General features: G+C 39.0%; 2 protein-coding genes across 6 annotated transcripts in view; one reads left to right on the plus strand and one right to left on the minus strand.

The window, feature by feature from the left end:
- Nucleotides 1-7,429, minus strand: part of slc9d1 (solute carrier family 9 member D1) — a 25,875-nt gene extending 18,446 nt beyond the window's left edge. Inside the window, exons 1-6 of one of the 4 annotated variants that reach the window (XM_088333739.1) lie at nt 7,315-7,429; nt 6,303-6,350; nt 6,107-6,216; nt 5,696-5,805; nt 783-1,082; nt 552-719 (exon numbers count right to left, since the gene is read on the minus strand). In XM_088333739.1, the coding sequence (XP_088189865.1) occupies nt 552-719; nt 783-1,040 (426 nt within the window). In that variant the 5' untranslated portion in view covers nt 1,041-1,082; nt 5,696-5,805; nt 6,107-6,216; nt 6,303-6,350; nt 7,315-7,429. Of the gene's footprint in view, nt 1-551; nt 720-782; nt 1,083-5,695; nt 5,806-6,106; nt 6,668-7,314 lie in introns of those variants that run through there. The other 3 variants (XM_088333738.1, XM_088333740.1, XM_088333741.1) reach the window with 3 other exon arrangements.
- On the plus strand, nt 6,135-18,319 carry dcun1d2b (DCN1, defective in cullin neddylation 1, domain containing 2b). Of its 2 annotated transcripts, none has more exons than XM_088333748.1 (7): nt 6,135-6,376; nt 11,116-11,332; nt 11,408-11,576; nt 11,654-11,784; nt 12,843-12,925; nt 13,004-13,100; nt 14,564-18,319. In XM_088333748.1, exons 2-7 carry the CDS (start codon nt 11,158-11,160, stop codon nt 14,641-14,643), a joined length of 735 nt encoding a protein of 244 aa, XP_088189874.1. In that variant the 5' UTR covers nt 6,135-6,376; nt 11,116-11,157; the 3' UTR covers nt 14,644-18,319. The 2 variants fall into 2 exon arrangements, with proteins under 2 accessions (XP_088189874.1, XP_088189873.1); XM_088333747.1 differs by lacking the exon at nt 6,135-6,376 and adding an exon at nt 7,040-7,113.
- The last annotated feature ends 2,276 nt before the right edge of the window (nt 18,320-20,595 follow it).

Consider the following 20,595-nt stretch of genomic DNA (forward strand, 5'->3'; position numbering starts at 1 on the left):
CAATTCAGTACAACATGGCAATCAACAAGTAGCAAAACCAAAAATGGTGCGTTATGACGTCACACAATGAAAAACGTCTTACCACAATACCACGAGTAAGAGCGCTATTAAATTGACAAATCTTAACAATTCCTAGCCACTTATACATTTTCTTGTGTTCTCTGTGCGTCTACTTTGGAAAATGCTATGCAAATGCGCAACCTTAGAACGCTCGGGAGAGTCCGGAAGCACGAAGTTATTCTATGCAGGCTTCTGACTGGCTGCCGAGTATGCAAATTGCCAAACGAACCGAAATTCCGAAATTTCCAAACGGAACGAAGATTTCGAAATCGGAATAAAACGTTTTATTTGTTAAAAAAAAACAAACAAATAAAAAACGAAAGATTTTTTTATGTTTTGTAAGTTGTACGACTGACGTAAAAGATGCACGCCGTTATTTCAGACACTGCGATTAGGGCCTTATTTTTACAATAATGAATTACCGATCTTTCAAAAATCCGCGAAAGCCTGATTAAAGACAATTTTATTCTATTCTTGTAGCGTGGCTTGACCTGAATTGCTGCTTCCCGGAGAGCCTCCAACCTCTGTTTGCTGCTCTCCTTCATGTTGACCACATCCTTGTAGTCCCCTTGCAACGCCCTTTGCAAACTCTGCACCGCCTGGAAAACCATGTGCTCACTCTCGTTCAACTCCTTCTGGAAAACCTCGATGGTGTGCACCTAAAGTACGAAGGTCAAGGATGCTTATTTTCCTCAGTAGGACAAAAAACTTCAGTCTCCTACCTGAAAGTGACGTTCGGGCTCGGAAAGCGATTGGTCCCTCTTGACGGCAGCGGCGGCGTACGCCAGCTTGTTCACAACCACGTTTTTTCGGCGCAAGAGGATACCCAACCTCATGCAGTTGTTAGCCAACCAGGTTTGACCCGGTGTGGCCACATTCCTGCGGAACTTTTGGAGGGCATAGTTGGCCTCGCGGGTTCTACGCTGCACTGTAGATGCCACAGCCAGGAAAAGGCACAGGAGTAAGTAAACAATCTGCATCAGAACAGGCCTTTCACCCCGCGAGGGAGTGTGTGGAGTAGCCTGAAAGGTGGACAAGAAAAAGGCAAAAGTTGTCAGATTTTACACAAATGAGAAAAGAGGAGGGGAAATAAAAAGAGGAAATAGAAGAGAATAGAAAAGAACAAAATAAGAAAAAAAGAATAAAGGGAGGAAAAAAGATATTACAGTAGAAAAGAAAAGGCAAAAAAGGAAGAGAACAGGAGAAAACGGGGAGGAGTAAGAAGGGGGAGAAGAGTAGACAATGACAAGATGAGGTAAGAGAAAAGAAGAGGCCAAGTAGAGAATAGAAGGGAAGTGAAGAAAAGCTAAGACAAAAAAAGAGAAAAAAAAGAGGAGAAACCAAAAAATGGAGATGGGAGAAAGATTACAAAAGAAAAATGAAATGTAGAGACAAGCAGAAAACAAAGAAAAAGAAGATATAAGGGAAGTGGAAGAGAAATGTAGAAAAATGAAGAGCAGTAGAGAAGAGAAATAAGAGATAAAAGAGAAGAGAAGGTTAAGAAAAAAAAAATTAGGATAAAGGAGAAGAGAAGAAAATAAGAGGGCAAGAGAAGAGAACAAGGAGAGATGACAAGAGTGAAGAAAAGACAAAGAAGAGAGTAGTAGAAAAGAGAGGGAGAGAAGAAGACACAAAAAGAGATGAAATGAGGAGGAAAAGAAGGAAATAAGAAGGGGAGAAGAGAAGACAAAGACAAGATGAGATAAGAGAAAATTAATGAAGAAGGTGCAAAAGAAAAACATGAAAAATGAAGAGAAATAAAACAGAACATGAATAGAGAATAAGAGTAGAGAAAAAGAATAGAAGGGTAGAAAAAAAGAACAGAACAGAAAAGGAGAAGATAAGTTAGCACCACAAAAAAAAATTTGCAAGGTTGATCATGATCAAGGTCATTGTTGGGCAAACTGTGGCATTTTAAATCAGCCCCACCCAGATTAAAAAAATGGAAAAAGCACTACTAAAAAAAATTGACATTGGCGTTTTGGTCCCACTTCAGTGTTAACCTAATATGACCTGTGACTCAATAAAGTTTGCAAACTCCTGATCTGGGTCAAAGCAATTCTCCTTCATGATAGCACGCAAGATATTTCGGTAAGGTGTGTTCACAGGTAAGCAGGTTAAACAACAGCTGTGCTTACTTACGTTAGGTGCTGCCTTTCATTACTGAGGAGCACCCAGTTGACAGCTGGATGACTGAATAAACTGAGTGTTGGGATTCCAGGATGTGTGCTACTTTTTCAACTGGGGTTGTTAAACTCATTGTAGCTGGGGGGCGGAAGGAAGGAAGGAAAGAATGAAAGGAGCAAAGAAATGAAAAGGAATGAAGGAAAGAAAAACAAAGAGAAAAGATTGTCAGAAAGAAAAAAAAGAAAGGGGGAGAAAAGAAAGGAATAGAGGGACAAAAATGGAGGGAGCAAGAGAGAAAGAAAGACAGAAAGAAGGGAAGAAGAAAAGAAAGGAAAAGAAAAGAATGGACGTAAATAATGAAAGAAAGAACAAAATAAGTACGGTGAATGAAAGAGAAAGAAAGAGAGAGAATGAAAGATAGAATGAGATCTAGAAAGAGCCAGAGAATAAGAGATAAAAAGGGACTACAAGAAAGAAATAAAGCACAAAGCAGGGACAGAGAAAAGAAGGGAGAATAAAGAGAGAGAAAGAATAAGAAAGAGAGAGAAAGGACAGGAGACCGAAACAGAGAAATGAAAAATAAGGGAAAAAAAAAAACAAAATGAGCATGAAAGAGAGGGACAAAGAAGGAGAGGAATAAAAAGAGAAAAATAATGAGTAGAGAAAAGGAGATAAAAGTGATAAACCAGTGAGAAGGAATAGGAAGAAAAAGACAGAAGAAAAAATGAGGGAGAAAGAGAGGAAGAGAGAAGGAGTGAGAAAGAGAGAAAACGAAAGAGAGACAGGAGAAAAATAGAGGGAAAGAGGGAGACAAAAGGGAAATGTTATAAAACAGTGTCCAAAAGAGAAATAAGAAAGAGAGTTAAGAAAAGAGAAAGAGAGTTAAGAAGAGCGATACATGTGAGAAAGAGGGAGAGAGAGAAAGAGGTAGAGAAAAAAGGGCCGTCTTGCTGCACCCAGTCTGTTTACAAAATGCCTTCATCCAGGGCTTTCCAGAAATGTATAGATTGATTCAACTGTTGCATTAACTAGAAATGAACTGTAGGACTTTTGCCCAGGGGGCAGAATATAAAACGGAAATGTCCCAGGGGAATCACCTCATACCCATGAGGGTTTTTTGCCAAGTAAGCTGGAGCTTGTGTGTATCCTTATCTTGTCACTTTACTACAAGTCCCACAGTGCTTTGCGGCATCAAAATATCCCATATGAAGTAAGTGCATGTGCGAAGAAATGCTCACATGTAAACAGATACCAGTACAGTAATACCTCGTTTATTGCGGTTAATGGGGACCAAAACCACCCGTGAAAAGTGAAAATCCGCGAAGTAGCGACGCCTCTTCAAAAATGCTTAAAAAAAATAAATAATATATATATATATATATATTTTTTTTTAATTATTTTATTTGATTATTTTTTTTTTTTTTAGACCCAGTTAATTGGGACCAAAACCACCCGCGAAAAGTGAAAATCTGCCAAGTAGCGACACCCCTTCAAAAATGCTTTAAAGAAATAAAAAAAAAACAATAAAAAAAAACATATATATTATTTCATTTTAATAATAATAATAATAATTTCCTTTGTATTGTCATTCTTTGTAAGAACGAAATGTCGATACACCTGACCCGTTGTAGCGAGCCGATGCAGCCGCAGCCAACAGAGGGCGCCGCCATTTTACCAATGTTATAAGTCTTAGGTATGACTCGGCCGAGGCGCGAACCAGCGACCTCCCAGTCTCAAAGCGGGCGCCCTACCATCTAGACCCGCGAAGCTGTGACCCCGCGAACGTGAAACCGCGAAGTCCCACTGTATTATGCTATACATTTTATTGCACACAAGAGCTACTGTTGGTCGAACTCACACCGTCCGTGTGCAAACAGAGTGACTCCAAAGCACAAAGCTTCTGCATCTGTCGCCTCCCTGCTCCCTCGCGCCACATTCTTTCTTAAAGGGACCATGACAGAGCTATGCCCTTGCACAGTAGTATTGCCCTTTACACATGATTAAAAACTCATATTGTTGGGATATGATATGAAATTGTGTGTTTAATTGCTGTTAAAAATGTCGAAAAAATTGTTAAACGTCATGTTTAATTGCTGTTAAAAATGTCGAAAAAATTATTAAAACGTCATATTGTCAGATATAACGAAATTGTGAATATGCTTAATTGCTGTTAAGATTGTGGAGAAAAATTGTTCAGACCTCACATTGTTTATTTGCTGTTAATAGTGTCAATGAAATTGTTCAAAGCAAAAAAATGTGTGAACACAAGCAACAGACATTTCACTACGATTTGAACTTCGCAGAAAATTCACTTGATCCGAATGGTCACGGAACGGGATAACTGCGAAAACACCGTAATTTGTGTTTAAAATCCGCGATGTCAGCCATATTTGACGATTAAATTCATAGCTGTCGCGCTCCAGGCCCTTACAAACTGTCGTATTTTCCCTTACAAAATAATCTTACACCATATTTGTTTTTCATACGCGTTTATCTAAGTAGTTTAACTTGTTATATTGTACATGTGTTTTGTTATATCATATATATTGTTAATGAACATTTTGTTGTGAGATACTGAGTTGCTCGACATGAATAAGGTTTATTATAAACAAAGTTCAAAATTTAAGTAGCTTGGACGTTCACTGTAAAAGGAAAAAATACATGCAAATATAATTAAGTGGAATACTACATTTTCTTATTGAAATTATTAATTCATTTTCTGCATTAAACTATTGTTGGTAATATATTGATTAAAGGGATGACCACAAACCTGTCTTTTTTCATTTTCTCATTTTATACTTCCTTTTTTCTCAACTTCTTTATACAACATAATAATTCGTAATATAATGCATCAAAGCAAGTGAGCCGTTTAATAAGTTGAGCCGAAAAAGCCGGTTCTCTAAAAAGAGACGGACTTTCTTTCACTACACAACTACCACATGAAATCCGATGTTCTTTAAGACCACATGTATTTCAAATGTAGTCAATCAACCCCGCCTGTTGTTTTCAGATCAGAATGAATTACAGTGTTTTAATTCAGGTTCGGCCATTGAGACTTGATTGTATCCAAAGAAAATTCAAACCTATGTTATAATGTATAATTTCGCTTTGTTCACGTGTGATCGGAAAATTGCATGATGAGAAAGCCCCAGGCGGCAGACGCATGCGCACAGTAGCATCAAACCGCTCGCTTCGTTTGCAACGAAAAAAAACGATACCGAGATAGAGGCTACCGCGGCGAACTCGTTTGACTTGATTGATTTGCCGTTTCGTGATAGTCCGTGTATACCGGATGGTTCCCATAATTGATAAATTTGCGTTTTTCCGTACAGATTTTCTTGTACGTCGTACACGTATTAAAATGCATAATAAACGTACTTTTTCCGGCAAAACCGTACAGGTTGACAGGTATGTATTAGTGTTTAAACTCCACGATGTCAGCTACATTTGACAATTAAATTGGCCACTAATACTGCACATTATGCATCATGTCATCATTAAGACTCACCGCCAAGTTGCTTCACACATTCGTGAGCATTACTGTTGTGTGTTGTGAACTTTCCCAGTCCATTCTCATGTGGCCCCGGAATTCTGCTTGACTCCTTAATATTCCCACTGCTGAAGAGAAAACACATTCGTGGAAAAAACGTTACAAATCGCAAAAAAAGGCATTACTCGATGTTGAGTTACAATGATTGAGAATTGTTACTAAACGCAGTGTAAGAATCCAGTCCTAAAATTGTGTACAAAGCACAAAATCCGCGCAGGGAAACCGCATAGATGCGATTGAAATAAATGCCGTCAGGGGAAAAAGCATTACTATATTGAAACAAAAACTGTCAGTTCTTGCAATCGAGGAATGTGATACGTTAAATAAAATCTAATGTAAGCAATATCCAGTCGATGATGCACGGCTTACCTGAGAAATGTTTCTTTGCACCGTGCTAGGCTCTCTGGAGGTAAAAGTGAGTAAGCCCGGAACAATCAGCTTGTTGTATGGGACGAACTGCTCCCCCCTCCTAGTCGTGTCTTTGCACATTTGCAGGGAAGAGGGGGATGAAAAAAAGGAAAGAAAAAAAAGAAGCCAACCTCCGTGCAGCTTTGCAACGACCTACTTGGTCAACTTTTACGTTGACTTCCGTCCAGCGACGGTTGCGCTGCTCCTATAAGAAGAACGATCATCGTGCGAGTAAGTGAAAGTATTCCTGTCCTTACGAGTTTTTTTTTTTTGTTTTAATTTGAATCATGTAGTTAAAAGTTGTAGCAGGTTCCTTTTCCTTTGAGCTGTCAAACTAGTTGCGTCAATTCAGACACCCGCGAGCTAAAGCTAACACCAATTTGCTAACAAGGCAACTTATACGAGTTTTTCCACACAGTGCTTGGTTATTTTACTGCTCTTAATGCTAATATAATACAACTAAACAACAAAAATGCATTTGGTTGTGTTCTTTAACTTTATGTCATTTAAAATTACTTCCGAAACAGGTTTTCTACTTATGGGAGTTGTAGTTTTGGTTTCCCCCGAGCACTTTCGCGTCGGTTTAGGTCTAACGTTGTGGATAAAAATTATTAAATCTAGTTTTAAAAATATATGTAAACATTATCAGTACGTGTTGCTTTAAAAAATGTATAGCATTTGTTTTTGTATTATTTATTTATTCGAATTGTTTGTGTATTTAGTGTTTTAGGCCATTAGTCGGAGCAAATGTTTGTTTATTTCCATGTACATCTCGAGTTGAATATCGTCTTGAAAGGTTAGAAACATATTCCGTATATATTAATAGATTGAATTAGTTTCTACCATACGATCTCGTCTCCGAACTACATATCCCATGATTCAGCTGCAAACGCGGTAGTGCAGTGGCTCGGCGCATGCGCAGCAAGGCAAAAATAGAAATGTTGGCCAAAACAGCGGGTGATAAAATGGTAGGTACAATTCCAGAATACTAGAAAAAGTGACTCAAAATGCATATCCGGTTAATGCATCATGCGAGGGGTCTGCAAAGAATGCTGGAAAATATTTTCTTTAGTCTTGTGTGGCATTGCATGGGATTTGCATTATGATGGAAGGGGAAGGTCAGTTGTTGATATATTTGGAAGGTGCACGACAGCACTTGTGGCACGCACCTTTCCCTATTTAGTAGCTGACAGCCTCCCAAGTCGTTCCTTCGGGTCAGGGGACCAGTCAGAGATTTATAGTCGTTCAATCCCCTGTGAGCATTTCTGCAAGACTTCCAGTGGCTGACCTTCGAGGTTAATTCCCCACTCGAAATTCTGCAAATCATCGGGAGGTGTTGACACATTTAAATATATTTGAGGCTTTACGTGTTTGCATAGCAAGTGTGCAACTATTTTGTTGAAAAATACAAATATTTCAGATGCTCTGAAATTGAAAGAAGATCATTGAGAAGGATGTCAACTGGATTTTGATACTGAAGTGTAAGATGAAACATTCCCTCGAGTTTCACGGTTGATCAGTTTTGAAACACACGTGTTAAGTTATTTTTTTAAAGTAGGAACCATATACAGTAGACCCCACAATCTGTTCCGAGGTTGGGATCATAAAGAGAAATTGCATAGGATTTAATCCATTGCTAATTAGCTATTGTGTTCCAATCCATTGGTACCCCAGATAAAATAGTATATTTATTATATAAATTATAAGAGCATATTTCAAGTTCTAGTTACATGTATTAAACGTGTTTCTGATTTAATAACATAGATAAAGATACAGGTAAGGGAAAATTTAATCACATTTACCTTGGATGAGCCGTAACTTGAGCTGGTATAGTGGAGTTAGCCGGTGGATGCAAAGGTCGCTGCTTTTTTTTTTTAATAGTAGCCCGATCGTTGGTTGGTTAGCTTATATTGCTTGGTGAGTGTAATGATGCATGTGACTTCTTTGTATTTCTTAATCATCACAAGCTGGGTTTCCATGGTGATGCTTTTGCTTCTCACCTTAGCATCGCAGCAAGCCTTGGGACTTATAGTGAACACAGTCACAAGAATACAGTATTAGACCACAGACTGGAAAAGTGTTATCAATGCGCATGAGATTCTGAACTGAATGAAGATGAGCATTGTGGGAGGGAGTTCAGCCACCAGGCTATCAGCATTTTCATGCTGCAGTGACGCAAACCAACAGCAGAAAATATTTTATTTGACTAATAGCAGACAGGCATCTTAGAGACACGACTCGTCATACTCTCGAAAACCACAAGGTGTGAAAATGAGTAATTACTAAATAATTAGTTGTTGTCGTATCGTGGGGAAAAGCTGAAAAATACATCTTGTTCCACAACCTTAAAGTGAAAACGTTGTATGGCAGGGATGCTGTACCTTGTGGGTCTACTTTGTTATACAAACACTTTGCAGCTGCACAACATTTTGTCAACATTCTGAGTAATAGTATCATATGTAACGTTAACTTTGCAAGCTGCTTCTCAAAGTTCCTTCATTTCCTCATTCTGAGGTTGAGTTTTTCCTTGCCTTCATGTAGGTTTCAGATCTGGGGATGGTGTAATAGTGGTCTGTGCATCCCTTTGGAATTTTTTTTTGTAAATAAGGTCTATACAAATAATCATGACTTGACAATATAGTATATTAAACTGCAGCATTATTGACACACATGTGGAGAAGAAGAAGACGACAGACTGCTTAGCCAATAATAATGCAGAACACAATGCAATCTAGTAAAGTAGTGAAACCTTGGAAAGTGAACCGCGTTATCGCAAGGGTTGAATAAATGAATGAATGAATAAATGAATGAATGAAATTTGATTTAAAACCCAAGAAAACAAAAATAAAACAAAGCAACAAGTCAAAAAACAATGTGAACGTAACATGTGCGAAAAAGAATAAAAGGAAGGATATGGTTATTCGATCCTACCCCACTACCTGAATAATTGTAATAATGAAATGAAATGATCTGCATTTTATATAGCGCTTTTCAAGTCAATGACTTCTCAAAGCGCTTTACAATGTGCTCCACATTTCCCAATAGCGGCCTTGCAGCCATGTAAGGCGCTAACCTACTTATTAGGGATATTAGGGGTTCAGTGTCTTACCCAAGGACACTTCGACATGTAACACGGACAAGCCGGGATTCGAACTGGGATCCCTTGATCCCAAGACGAGCGCTCTACCTCCTGAGCTACTGCCTTGTATCTTATAGCTAAATATCCTCTGTATTTACATGTAACAAACATCTCAAGAATATACATATTTACGTAAGTTTTGTGGATACACACCCACTCCATTATCACCATCACCACTTTCAACGTCATTATCATTATCATTATCATTATCATTGTTGTCTCCATCCATTCTCAGCATACTATATAATAAGAGTATCCTTTTTAATAACAATAATTCTTATTGGTGCTCATAGTGTGTGTTGCCTGTCATACAAAGTATCCCCAAGCAGCAGGATCACCCATGGCTCAGTGTCCTGTTCCGTGCATTAAAAAGCTTGAGCCAGATACCACCAGCATCAAAACTCCCACTTGTCTACCCTAACTAAGAAATGTGCAGATGGTTTGTTTTGTGTTCTTATTTAAATTTATCTCTATGTGATTGTATATCAATTTATTTAGTTTTTGTGTCGTTTTCACCATCATCACCAACATATTTATTCACCCCATTGGTTTGTTTTTAAATATAGATCTAGATTGCAATGAATTTGTATGATTAAATGGTGACAGCAATGTAAAAACAATGACTATAACAATAGTCACATAGTTGATAACAATAGTCATAACAGTAACAACAAAAATATTGGTCTTGACAATAGTTATAATAATAACAAACTTAATTATTAGCTTGACCAAATCTACCGACTGTATAAGGCTGTTCACTAATAGTATTTGGATACCAAGAATACTATCCATCCATCTATCTATCTACCTTGGTCATATCCCTCAAGAGGGGTGACCGACAGCAAGACAAACACAAATACAAAAACAAGTAAAAGGAAAAAGTAGCAAAAAAACACAAAAAAATTGACCATGGCCAACCCAAATACCCAAACAAGTTAAGCATCTGGGCACCCATGTTGGTCATGCTTTCGTCCCTCCAGATAAAACGGGACACGAGAAAGCGGCCATTTCACTCGGGTCAGGGTGACACAACACACTCCTCTCTTCTACAGCAGGGCCCTACAGCTTTCACTGGTTTACCCCTGCCGCATCATACGGGTGCCCTGCCCATCCCTTAGAACGCATCAAAGCATCCCACTATCCTTTTACAACACCTCTCCACTCATTCCTATCACCCACAAGAGCTCTAGCTTCCACTATATTGAGACCTCAATAATACTACTACTAATAATAATATTAACAGTAATAGTCACATAGCTTATAATAATAGTCATCATCATCACAACAGTTGGAATGATACCCGACCGTTGACAGAGACAGTTTCTTCCCCAGAGCCATTACTACCCTAAAACAGACACCGCACAAAAAACTGAAACTCTTGCAAAAACCCTACCTCATACGAACGTAAAATGGTCCTCGTGTCTATGTTTCTTGCACATGTTGACTGCACTATGTTTACTGCTCACCTTGCACAATGTTGACTATTTTTTTTGTAACTATGATGACTATTTTTGCACCAAATGCATAATTGCACAAACCCTTACGATACCAATCTGTATTACGATACCAAACTGTATGTAACAGCCTACATGCCGACATTTCTTGTGTAAATATTGTGTAAATTATAACTATAACCTTATCCTCCTTGTTTTATAACCTTATCTTCTCTGTTCCTTTATCTTCTTGGCTTTTTTACCTCACTGTGAATGTGTGAAACTGGAGTGTCATGCCCAATTTCATTGTCACAATATGTTAACCCATTTTGTAACAATGACAATAAAGGTATATTCTATTCTATTCTAATGCTCATCCGATTTCCTCTTGGTTCCAGCACAAGTTAAAGTCATCACAGCGAGACAAAGTTCGGCAGTTCATGTCCTTCACACAGGCAGGAGAAAGAACTGCCGTTTACTGCTTGTCACAGAATGACTGGAAACTAGAAGTGGCCACGGACAACTACTTCCAGAATTCCGACCTTTACTACAAAGAATCCATGAAAAATTCCGTAGATCGCAAGAAGCTGGAACAGCTCTACAATAGATACAAAGGTGCTGCTAATTCTCAGTGACTGTTCGCAGCATTCCTATTCCATTGTTATCTACATTGTTATCATACCCTTTCAGATCCGCAGGATGACAACAAGATCGGCATTGACGGGATCCAGCAGTTTTGCGACGATCTGAACCTGGACCCGGCCAGTATGAGCATTTTGGTAGTGGCGTGGAAGTTCCGAGCAGCCACGCAGTGCGAGTTTAGCAGGAAAGAGTTCCTGGATGGGATGGCAGACATAGGGTGAGTTGGGTTTTTTTTCAATTGCAACTGAAACAATTGCTTTACGTTTTTGAGTAATGGTCATTTTGAATCCCTAGCTGTGACACTCCAGAAAAACTGAAGGCCATCCTTCCAAGACTAGAGCAGGAACTCAAAGACACGGGGAAGTTTAAAGATTTTTACCAGTTTACGTTTAATTTTGCCAAGAATCCTGGGCAGAAGGGTTTAGGTAAGCCGCTGAAAAAAAAATCCTTTTACAGTAGACCCTCAGAATATAACGACCCCGCTTTACAACGTTTTTACTTTACGGTGTGCAAAAATATATTTTTTACCCTGCGTTTAATGCATTTTCCCCAATTTATGACAACGAATTATTTTGCGTGCCCAAAACATAAACAATTCAAACTTTGAGGTCTTAGATGTAACTCCTCATACCCACTATCATATAAAATGCAAGTCTGCTATGGGTATGCGCCACAGCATCACGGAAGCTATTATGCTATTGGCTGAACTACCTCCCAAAATGCCTTTCTCTCACCTCGTTCAGAATTTTCATGAATATTTAGCGAGTCAGCAGTACCATAAAAAAAAAATGGTACTGTATTTGCTATCAGTCCTAAGACTTGCAGTGAAGGGAGAAGCAAACACATGACAACCATTGAAAGAAAGCTCAAGATTATCAAGGAAAACGAGGAGAGCACACAAGTACGTAATCGGACGCCAATCAATCGGGATGATTATTGAAAATAAGGAGGCGATTAAGCAATAAAGTCTTATGCGGGCGTGACAATCCTTGCACATGCTATGTTTTAAATAAGTTTTAATTTTAAGCGGCCATCTCCCCCCTCCTCTGCATCCGCCCGCTACTCCACTGTACCACCTCAAAACACGTTACACCAAAGGTATCTCATCTCATTAGCTGCACCGCTTATCCTCAGTAGGGTCGCGGGGGTGCTTTAGCCAATCCCAGCAATCATCGGGCAGTGGACACCCTGAACTGGTTGCCAGCCAGTCGCAGACACCAACGTATATCAAAAGTTATTTTTCATTTGTATATGTATAATGCTATTTAATTTGTTATAGGTGTATAACACAAGTAGTACTTACTATATACTATCTTTTTTGATGTCTGGGAAGAGTGGGTTTCAGAACACATTGGCTAATCACAATAGGTTTCCAACCCACTTTATACGGCAATTTAACTCTATGTTGTATCCCGGGGGTCTGCTCTATTGGGGTATTTTTTTTCAAACTGATTGTTTTATTTTGTCTTTTTTATTTTCTCAGAGTTAGAGATGGCTGTGGCGTACTGGAATCTAGTTCTTACAGGTCGCTTCAAGTTTTTGGATCTTTGGAACCGATTCCTTCAGGTGAGTGGAAAAACGCTCGGGAGGGAGTCAACGTGTCGTTTGTCTCTCTCGGATATGTGATTGCTGCACAAAATTCAGGAACATCATAAGCGCTCCATCCCTAAAGACACGTGGAATCTCCTTCTGGACTTCGGCAATATGATCGCAGATGACATGTCAAACTACGACGAAGAGGGTAAATTCACTGCTTTTACGATAATACACTATCAGTGTGATTTCTGTGAAAAGTCATACTTTTTAAGAATCAAATGACTTGCAAGAAAAATGGAAAGTATTGGCGAGACATTGAGAAGGTTAGAAATAATGATTTTTATTTGGGGAAAAAATTGTCCTTCTAACTTTGCTTTTGTGAAAGAATGGAAGTTTCTAAGCGATCCATAACAGTAGTGTATGTTAATGTTTCCCTCAAGGTGGTAAATACATTTAAAAAAACATCACACAAAGCATTTTGTGAAAATAACATTTTAAACTGGCTGTATTGTAAAAAATACTGTTTGTGGTTTGTGCACAAAAATGCTGCCTGTGCCCAATGACCGACGCTCCCCTACTTACGACCACTCGACTTACGAAAAACGATAGACACAAACATTTTTTTCGGGACGTCCAAAAATATCCGGACATTGCTGCAAGTTGGAATTTGTATTGTGTGCACCTTGTTCCGAGTACTGTAGTGCTTCTTTCCGCAGTGTGGTGCTGTGAGAGGTCACCCAGCATCCACCCCGAAGAAGCTTCCTCTTCCTAGTTCGTGTGTAAACATTCTATACTGTATCTCCAGTGCACTAAAAAATATTAGACATTTTTATTGTTTAATATCTCGTGCATCAATGCAATATGGTTGGTGTAAACTTTAAAGAAAAGGGGGGGCGTTACTTTTGAAACGAAATTGGAATAAGAAAGCTTGATGCGGTTGAGAAAATGGTCGGAACGCTCTTTTTCCCTCCACTTTTTACCTCGGAGGAAGAAGTCACCTAACTCTTGAAGTGCTTCTTCCAAAAGTAAGTTGAACTTTATTTATCTTTATAGAGCAAATTGCTTCATGAAATGTTTATTTTTTTAGTACAAAACAATACAGGTTACTTGTACAGTACTGTCTATACGATGTCTATACTATCTCCAGCGCGCAAAAAAATATTTGACATTTTTATTGTTTAATATTTCGTGCATCAATTCAATATGGTTGGTGTAAAGAAGAGGTGAGACATTTCTTTTGAAACAAAAGTGTCATAAGAAAGCTTGATGCGATTGAGAAAATGGTTGGATCGCTTTTTTTTCGGCCACTCTCTTAACACGCAGGAGGACCTCTTGAAGCGCATCTTCCAAAAGTAAGTTACTCAACTTTATTCATGTTTTATAGAGCATATTATTTTATGAAATGTTATTTTAGTACAAAACAGTACAGGTTACTTAGACACGCCTTAAACATACAAAATATAGCACTGAAGCAACTTGCGTCCGTAAGTCGGGCAGCGTCTGTACAATTCACTTCATATTTTTTGTAAACCACCCAATCTAAAATTATAACCAGCACCATTTCTTAAATTACGTCACGGATTCCAGGATCAAGTGCATTTTCTCTTTTTAAAAAGGCAAATTAAATATTTTTAACTGAAGCTCTAATACCTTTTTCATCTCTCTTAGGGGCATGGCCTGTACTCATTGATGACTTTGTGGAGTTTGCACGGCCGATTGTAACGGGAGGCAAGAGTGGCATGACATAGTGGCCGACTCTTGCTCCGATTGGACTTCCCTCAGTTTTTTTTTTCTTTTGAATTTCTTTTTGAACACATAAGCCAAAAAGACGGACAGGACACATCGTTTGTGTCTTATTTGCAGAGTTGTCAAATGTTGAGCCATTAAGATGTTTTTTTTTTTTTTTTTATGACAACTTGGAGTGGACCCGAGATGTGACGGTCCTCCGGTACTTTAAACATTCATCACGCTGCTTGCAAACTTTGCTCGTCGACCCGATATTTTTTTGCACAAGGCGGGACAGCGAGGAGTGAGTTTTTAGTGCAGCAGCAAGTGCCGTCTTCCTTTTAAGGACGTACGACTTTTGCATGTTCCCGTCGAACGAAGCCGATCTCGCTACGATCACAGCGAGAGAATATGTGCAATGAATGTGAGTGTCTGAAATTTTCCTTGAATTATTACAGTAGACCCCGGGGCTATGACATTTATCTATTCTGAGGTGGGGACTGCAAAGTGAAACCGCTGTAGTGAGGGAAAATAACCTATGTTAATTAGCCTAGAACCTCCAGTTCCGCATTTAAAGACGAATGACGAACAGTTTATAGTACAGGCATGAAAATCTCTCACTTTTAGAAGAAATTCCCCATTTTGAAGTAAAAAAGGGTGATCCGTGTGAATTGTATAGTTCCGAGGAGAAAATGTTTTATATTAGGTAGGGGGATATTGTGGGATCCCATAGGGAATTGGGCATTTGAGGTGGTGCGTTTGAACCCAAATCAGTGTGTTTTGCACGGGCAAGAGTACTATATTTATTTGTGTGAAACGCACATTACATTTGATCACATTAGCACACTATTTTTGTTCACGGTGGTTAGCACGTTTGCCTAACACGCCAAAGGTCCCTGGTTTGAGACCGTGTGAAAACATTTGTTGGCCTGGAGAGGGCTAGGCACCACTAGGCTGTAGCCCAAGACAAACCACAGGAAATGGTGTCCCTATGACCCTAGCGGTTAAGGTATCTAACTACTCAAGACAAGTGCTTGAGAAAGATATAAATGCAAATAGTTAAGTCGGGTCAAGTCATGTTTATTTGTGACACCCTTAATCACAAGGAGTCTCAAAGAGCTGCACAGACCACTGATTATTGCAAACCACAGACCATTATGAAACAGTCCCCTGATCTAAAACCTACACGAGAGCAAGGAAAAACTCAAGAACCTCAACATGAGGAAAATGAAGAAACCTTGAGAAGGGACCGCACATGAGGTCATCCCTCTTCCAGGATGACCATGCTGCAACAGATGTTGCAATAACAAATAATTTACAGATATTGTCAACGTGAAATATTGGTCATTCATAAGTTATAGAATAGACGTGTGTTTTAAGCCTAGATTTAAACAGTTCCATTGAAGTTGCAGATGGAATCTCTGTGGGCAGAGCATTTCACAGCACGGGTGCCCGAATGTAGAACGGTCTCGAACCTGCGGATCTCTTCTTGGCTCTTGGGATCACTAGCAGACCAGCATTTTCAGAGCAAAGGCTCCGGACCGGAACATAGGGGGAAATGAAATCTGAAAGATATGAGGTAGCAAGTCCATGATTTTGTATACTACCAACAAAACCTTAAAACCACATCTTAAGCTAACAGGGAGCCAATGCAGGCTAGCTGAAATCGGGGTTATGTGATCAAACTTTCTTGTCTTAGTTCAAAGCCTCGCTGCAACATTTTATACCAGCTGCAGGCTCTTGAATTTTGGACTTCGGGAGACCGGAGAGTAGTGCATTACAGTAATCGAAACAGGAGGTAACAAGCGCATGAATTATAAAAAAAACACCAACAAGGGAAGCAGCTCTTTGGTGTATCCAAGGACAAATCAGACTTAAGGACAAAAAACATTGTAAATTTTATGTGGTTATTGTGTTCGCAGTTTAGTGTCATTAAGTTATTCGAATCATAGCTGCACATATTCAACAAGGTTTGTCACTTTTATTGCTAAGTTTGAGGTGAGAAAAAGTCAAAATTTTATACCAATTTCTTATCAAAAATAAGTGGTGCGCGTTATACACAAATGAATACAATATTTCCTCCACACCCATCTCACCTTATTAAGTCCTGACCCGTTTTCATGCCTGATAGTAATCACTTTGCTACATATGTGTAACATACGTGCAGATGATTATATAACAAATATAAAGGAAAATTGAAATTCTTTTCACGTTGGTGTGACGTGACTTGAGCTGGTACAGTGGAATAGCAGGTGGATGCAGAGGATACGACGGATGTAAAAAGGAACTTATCTTAAATCTTCTACTTGCTAAAATTGTCTTGCTCCAGTCGCCTCTTTTTTAATCATGCTCCTAATCGTCGATTAGTTACGACCATGCAACTTGGCGAGTATTGCTATTTGTGCCTTTTTATTTCATAATTGCAAGTTTCGTTTCCATGTTTAACATGTTTAGCATCACAGTACGAATACAGTTGAAAAATACGGTATTACATCTCAGCCTGGCAAACAGTTTCGAAGCACAAAGATTCCAAACTTAGGAGAAAGGCATATCAGCATCTACAAGATGCCGTGATGCAAACCAATAGCAGCCCAGCATTTTATAGGACATCGACCAGTAGCATGCAGGCCTTTTAGGGATGCAACTTATCATACGTACTAACACAGTTGGAATTTTACACGTTTTTGGGCATGCAAAATAATTTGTTGTTGTTCACGCATAGTAGTGAAAATGTCATAAAGAGGGGGCGAAAACATCTTCCACACCATAGAGTTTAAACAACCTGGAGGGGGGCCATATCCTAGGGGTCTACTGTAGTAACAATGTCATCCATGTATCAAAGTAGAATAAGTTAAATATCCAGCTTTGCGTTTTTGTACTTGAATTTGAGAGCTGGGCTAAAGGGTATGCATTTAGTGTTTGATGCCAGCAAAACACAATCATTTCAATACTGTACCTAATCATGAGAAGTTATCTATTGCAGACTCTTCAAATCCAAATGCCTTTTACTTTTCAATAGGTTTCAGAGTGTAAATCAGTGCACAGTAAGAAACTGAGAGGCAAGGATACTTGCCAACTGCAAAACTAAGCTGCTATATTTTACATCCACAAACAAGCTATCAGTATTTTTGTTTACACTGTTCGAGTTTTTAGTTTGATACTAGAAAGCAGTTCAGAAAAAGACACACTGACATTGTTGCTGCCATCCAAGGATGACTGTAAACATGACTACCTGAATTTGATTTACTTAGGATTTAGGCTCAATTTGATTACTTCCCTTAACCTCTGGTTTTAACGCTTACTCAGGCAAAGAGCTTTCACAATAAGGGTAAGAAAGTCCGATTACTCCACAAAGCATAGAGTAAGGGGGAATAATGAGGGACACAAGCTCGATTATACGAGTTAGCCCCAGGGGCGCCCGAGCTTCTCCCTAGCCGCATCCTCTCGGGATTATTGACCAGCTAGAATAAATTGAGGGCATGTTTGAACTAATTATGAGTTATAGAACTTCAATTCCTATAGAGGGTGCTACAGGACAGGGTAAAGCACAGGGTGGCAGGAGGGGGGATTGCTGTGAAGACGAGGAAGAATAACAAGCGAAGCGCAGTGGTTGTGTAGCGGTATACTTATTTCTTTTGCAAGGTAAACAGTAGAATTTATTGTTGCAACCAGTTCAAATGTTACTGTTTAACAGTGAAATCCTAATGGATTTATTTTTTGCACAATTTTGCGTCATAAACGCAGCTCAAAGTCGTGACGTAATAAACAGGAAGTACATTCCTTGAGTAGAATCATTACCTTTCCCTAAGCAAAGAAGAAGTGGAGAAGCAAGATTAACAACTAAACGGTTGGGGCGAGGGTCAGCAACCTGCGGCTCGAGAGCCACATGTGGCTCTTTATGAAATGAAATGATCTGCATTTATATAGCGCTTTTCAAGTCAAGACTTCCCAAAGCGCTTTACATTGTGCTTCACATTTCCCAATAGCGGCCGTGCAGCCATGTTAGGCGCTAACCTGCTTATTGGGGGTCTTAGGGGTTCAGTGTCTTACCCAAGGACACTTCGACATGTAACACGGAGGAGCCGGGATTTGAACTGCGATCTCTTGATCCCAAGACGAGCGCTCTACCTCCTGAGCCCCTTTAGTGCTGCCCTTGTGGCTCTCAGGACCGTTTTCAGATATTTTGAAAAAGGCGAAGGGAAACACTTTGGTGATTATTTCTGTAGGAGGACAGGCATGACCTTGATTTGAAGGTTTCCCGTTGCTTTGAAAATATTAAGAATAAACAAGACATATCAAATGACATATTTCTATGTCTCAATCCCTTTTTGTTTTAATTAACAACAGGTTTATATGAGGCTTTGCTTCTTTGGAGGCTCCAGAAATATTTGTTTCGTCTGTTATGGTTCTTAAGTCATTTTGGGTTGCGGACTCCCGGGCTAGGGGAAAGGGGAAGTAATGGGATTGAGCTTAATAAAGGGTAACACGAACTCTAGTTGTTTTCCACCCACATGCATTTTCTTATTACCCTGCAATATCGCACTGCTGTTCTCACAAAGCTGTGGTTTTGTTTTTTTTAAACTCACTAAGCCTATATATGAATGTGAATGCTGGAACACAAGTTTTTATCGACATGACGCGGTACTCCTATTTAGCTCCACCAGGAATATTACTACAATGTTCTCTTAAGTGAACACTCAAGAAAATATGCAGACGATGTCATGCCTCAACTTAGTAACGGACTTCTGGTGATTTCACCGCTCAACTTTGTGGCCCCAGACCAGAAAATGTCCCATGCTCCAAATGGGCTAGGTATTACGCTAGGTACAAGTTTTACATGGTAAAGGAAAAATTGTTACGTCCCAAATGTGTAATTGTTTTACAAACAATGTCAATAAAGCATGTGTGTGGAATGTGGTTGTGGCTACTTTACCCAGGTGACCCAGGTGAACTTTGGAGGAAAAAAAGGCATTTTTTGACTAGTTTGTTTTCAATTCCTGTTTTCTATTAATTGAATCCAATAAAAACCATGCACAGTAAATATAAAGTGTGGAATCAGAAAACAATTAAAGTATATATATATATATATATATATATATATAATGTATTCAAAGGCGGCACAGCAGCTGGGTGGCTAGGACGAAGGTCAAGGGTTCAAGTCCAGCTATCGCGGCCTCCCCGTGTGGAGTTTGCATGTTCTCTCCGTGCCTGTGTGGGTTTCCTCCGGGCACTCCGGTTGTCCCTAAGTGTGAATGAGTGAGTGAGACGTCTGTCCCTGTGTGCCCTGTGACCGGCTGTCAACCAGTTCAGGGTGTCCACTGCCCGAAGATTGCTAGGATGGACTCCAGCACCCCCGGGACCCTACTGAGGATAAGCGATGCAGATAATGAAAGAATAATGAGTGCCCCCTCTGGTATAAAATGTAACTGTAGCCTCTGTGTCGCAACTATTGCAAAGAAAAATAATAATACATTTTCCACTGGAAGAGAGTTTAAGCCATTTTCTGCAATATTCTTTTTCCTTATTTTAATATATTTCCTTTTATGTTTATGTTAAAATTCGATTATTTTGAAAAAAAACATGTTCCTGTTTTGGTATAAAATTATTCTTCTTCTCTGTAAATGAATTTTGCCAATATAATATAATTTTATATAATAGCTTTATTTAAAGTAATTAATTAAAATTAAAATGTGAAAATATAGTTATAGTTACAGTTTGAAAAATGATTTTAAATATCCATCTTTTTTTAAGTTTTAAGAATCTTAATTTCTCAGTTGACTTGAACAATACTTGATGGAAGAAAATGGCATCATAAGTATTAGTTTTATTTATCATTAATGAACTGTTAGAGTGGCGGTAGATTTCCTTAAGTTTTAGGTTACTAAGCAGCATTTATTGAACTTGTATTTAATTGAGGAATTTCTGTTTTGTTTTTCTCAATGAGAAGTAGCGCCAGACACTTGTTTATTTCGGTG

This window comes from Urocampus carinirostris, chromosome 4 (genome assembly GCF_059441175.1).
Source record: "Urocampus carinirostris isolate Australia breed hairy pipefish chromosome 4, RoL_Ucar_1.0, whole genome shotgun sequence".
Lineage (NCBI taxonomy): Eukaryota > Metazoa > Chordata > Actinopteri > Syngnathiformes > Syngnathidae > Urocampus > Urocampus carinirostris.

What these genes read in the sequence shown, in the direction of transcription:
- dcun1d2b (XM_088333747.1), top strand. Translation starts at nt 7,060, where the DNA reads ATGCGCAGCAAGGCAAAAATAGAAATGTTGGCCAAAACAGCGGGTGAT. An exon ending in GATGGGATGGCAGACATAGG is followed by an intron (nt 11,577 to 11,653) that starts GTGAGTTGGGTT and finishes TTGAATCCCTAG; the next exon opens with CTGTGACACTCCAGAAAAAC. An exon ending in TCCTGGGCAGAAGGGTTTAG is followed by an intron (nt 11,785 to 12,842) that starts GTAAGCCGCTGA and finishes TTATTTTCTCAG; the next exon opens with AGTTAGAGATGGCTGTGGCG.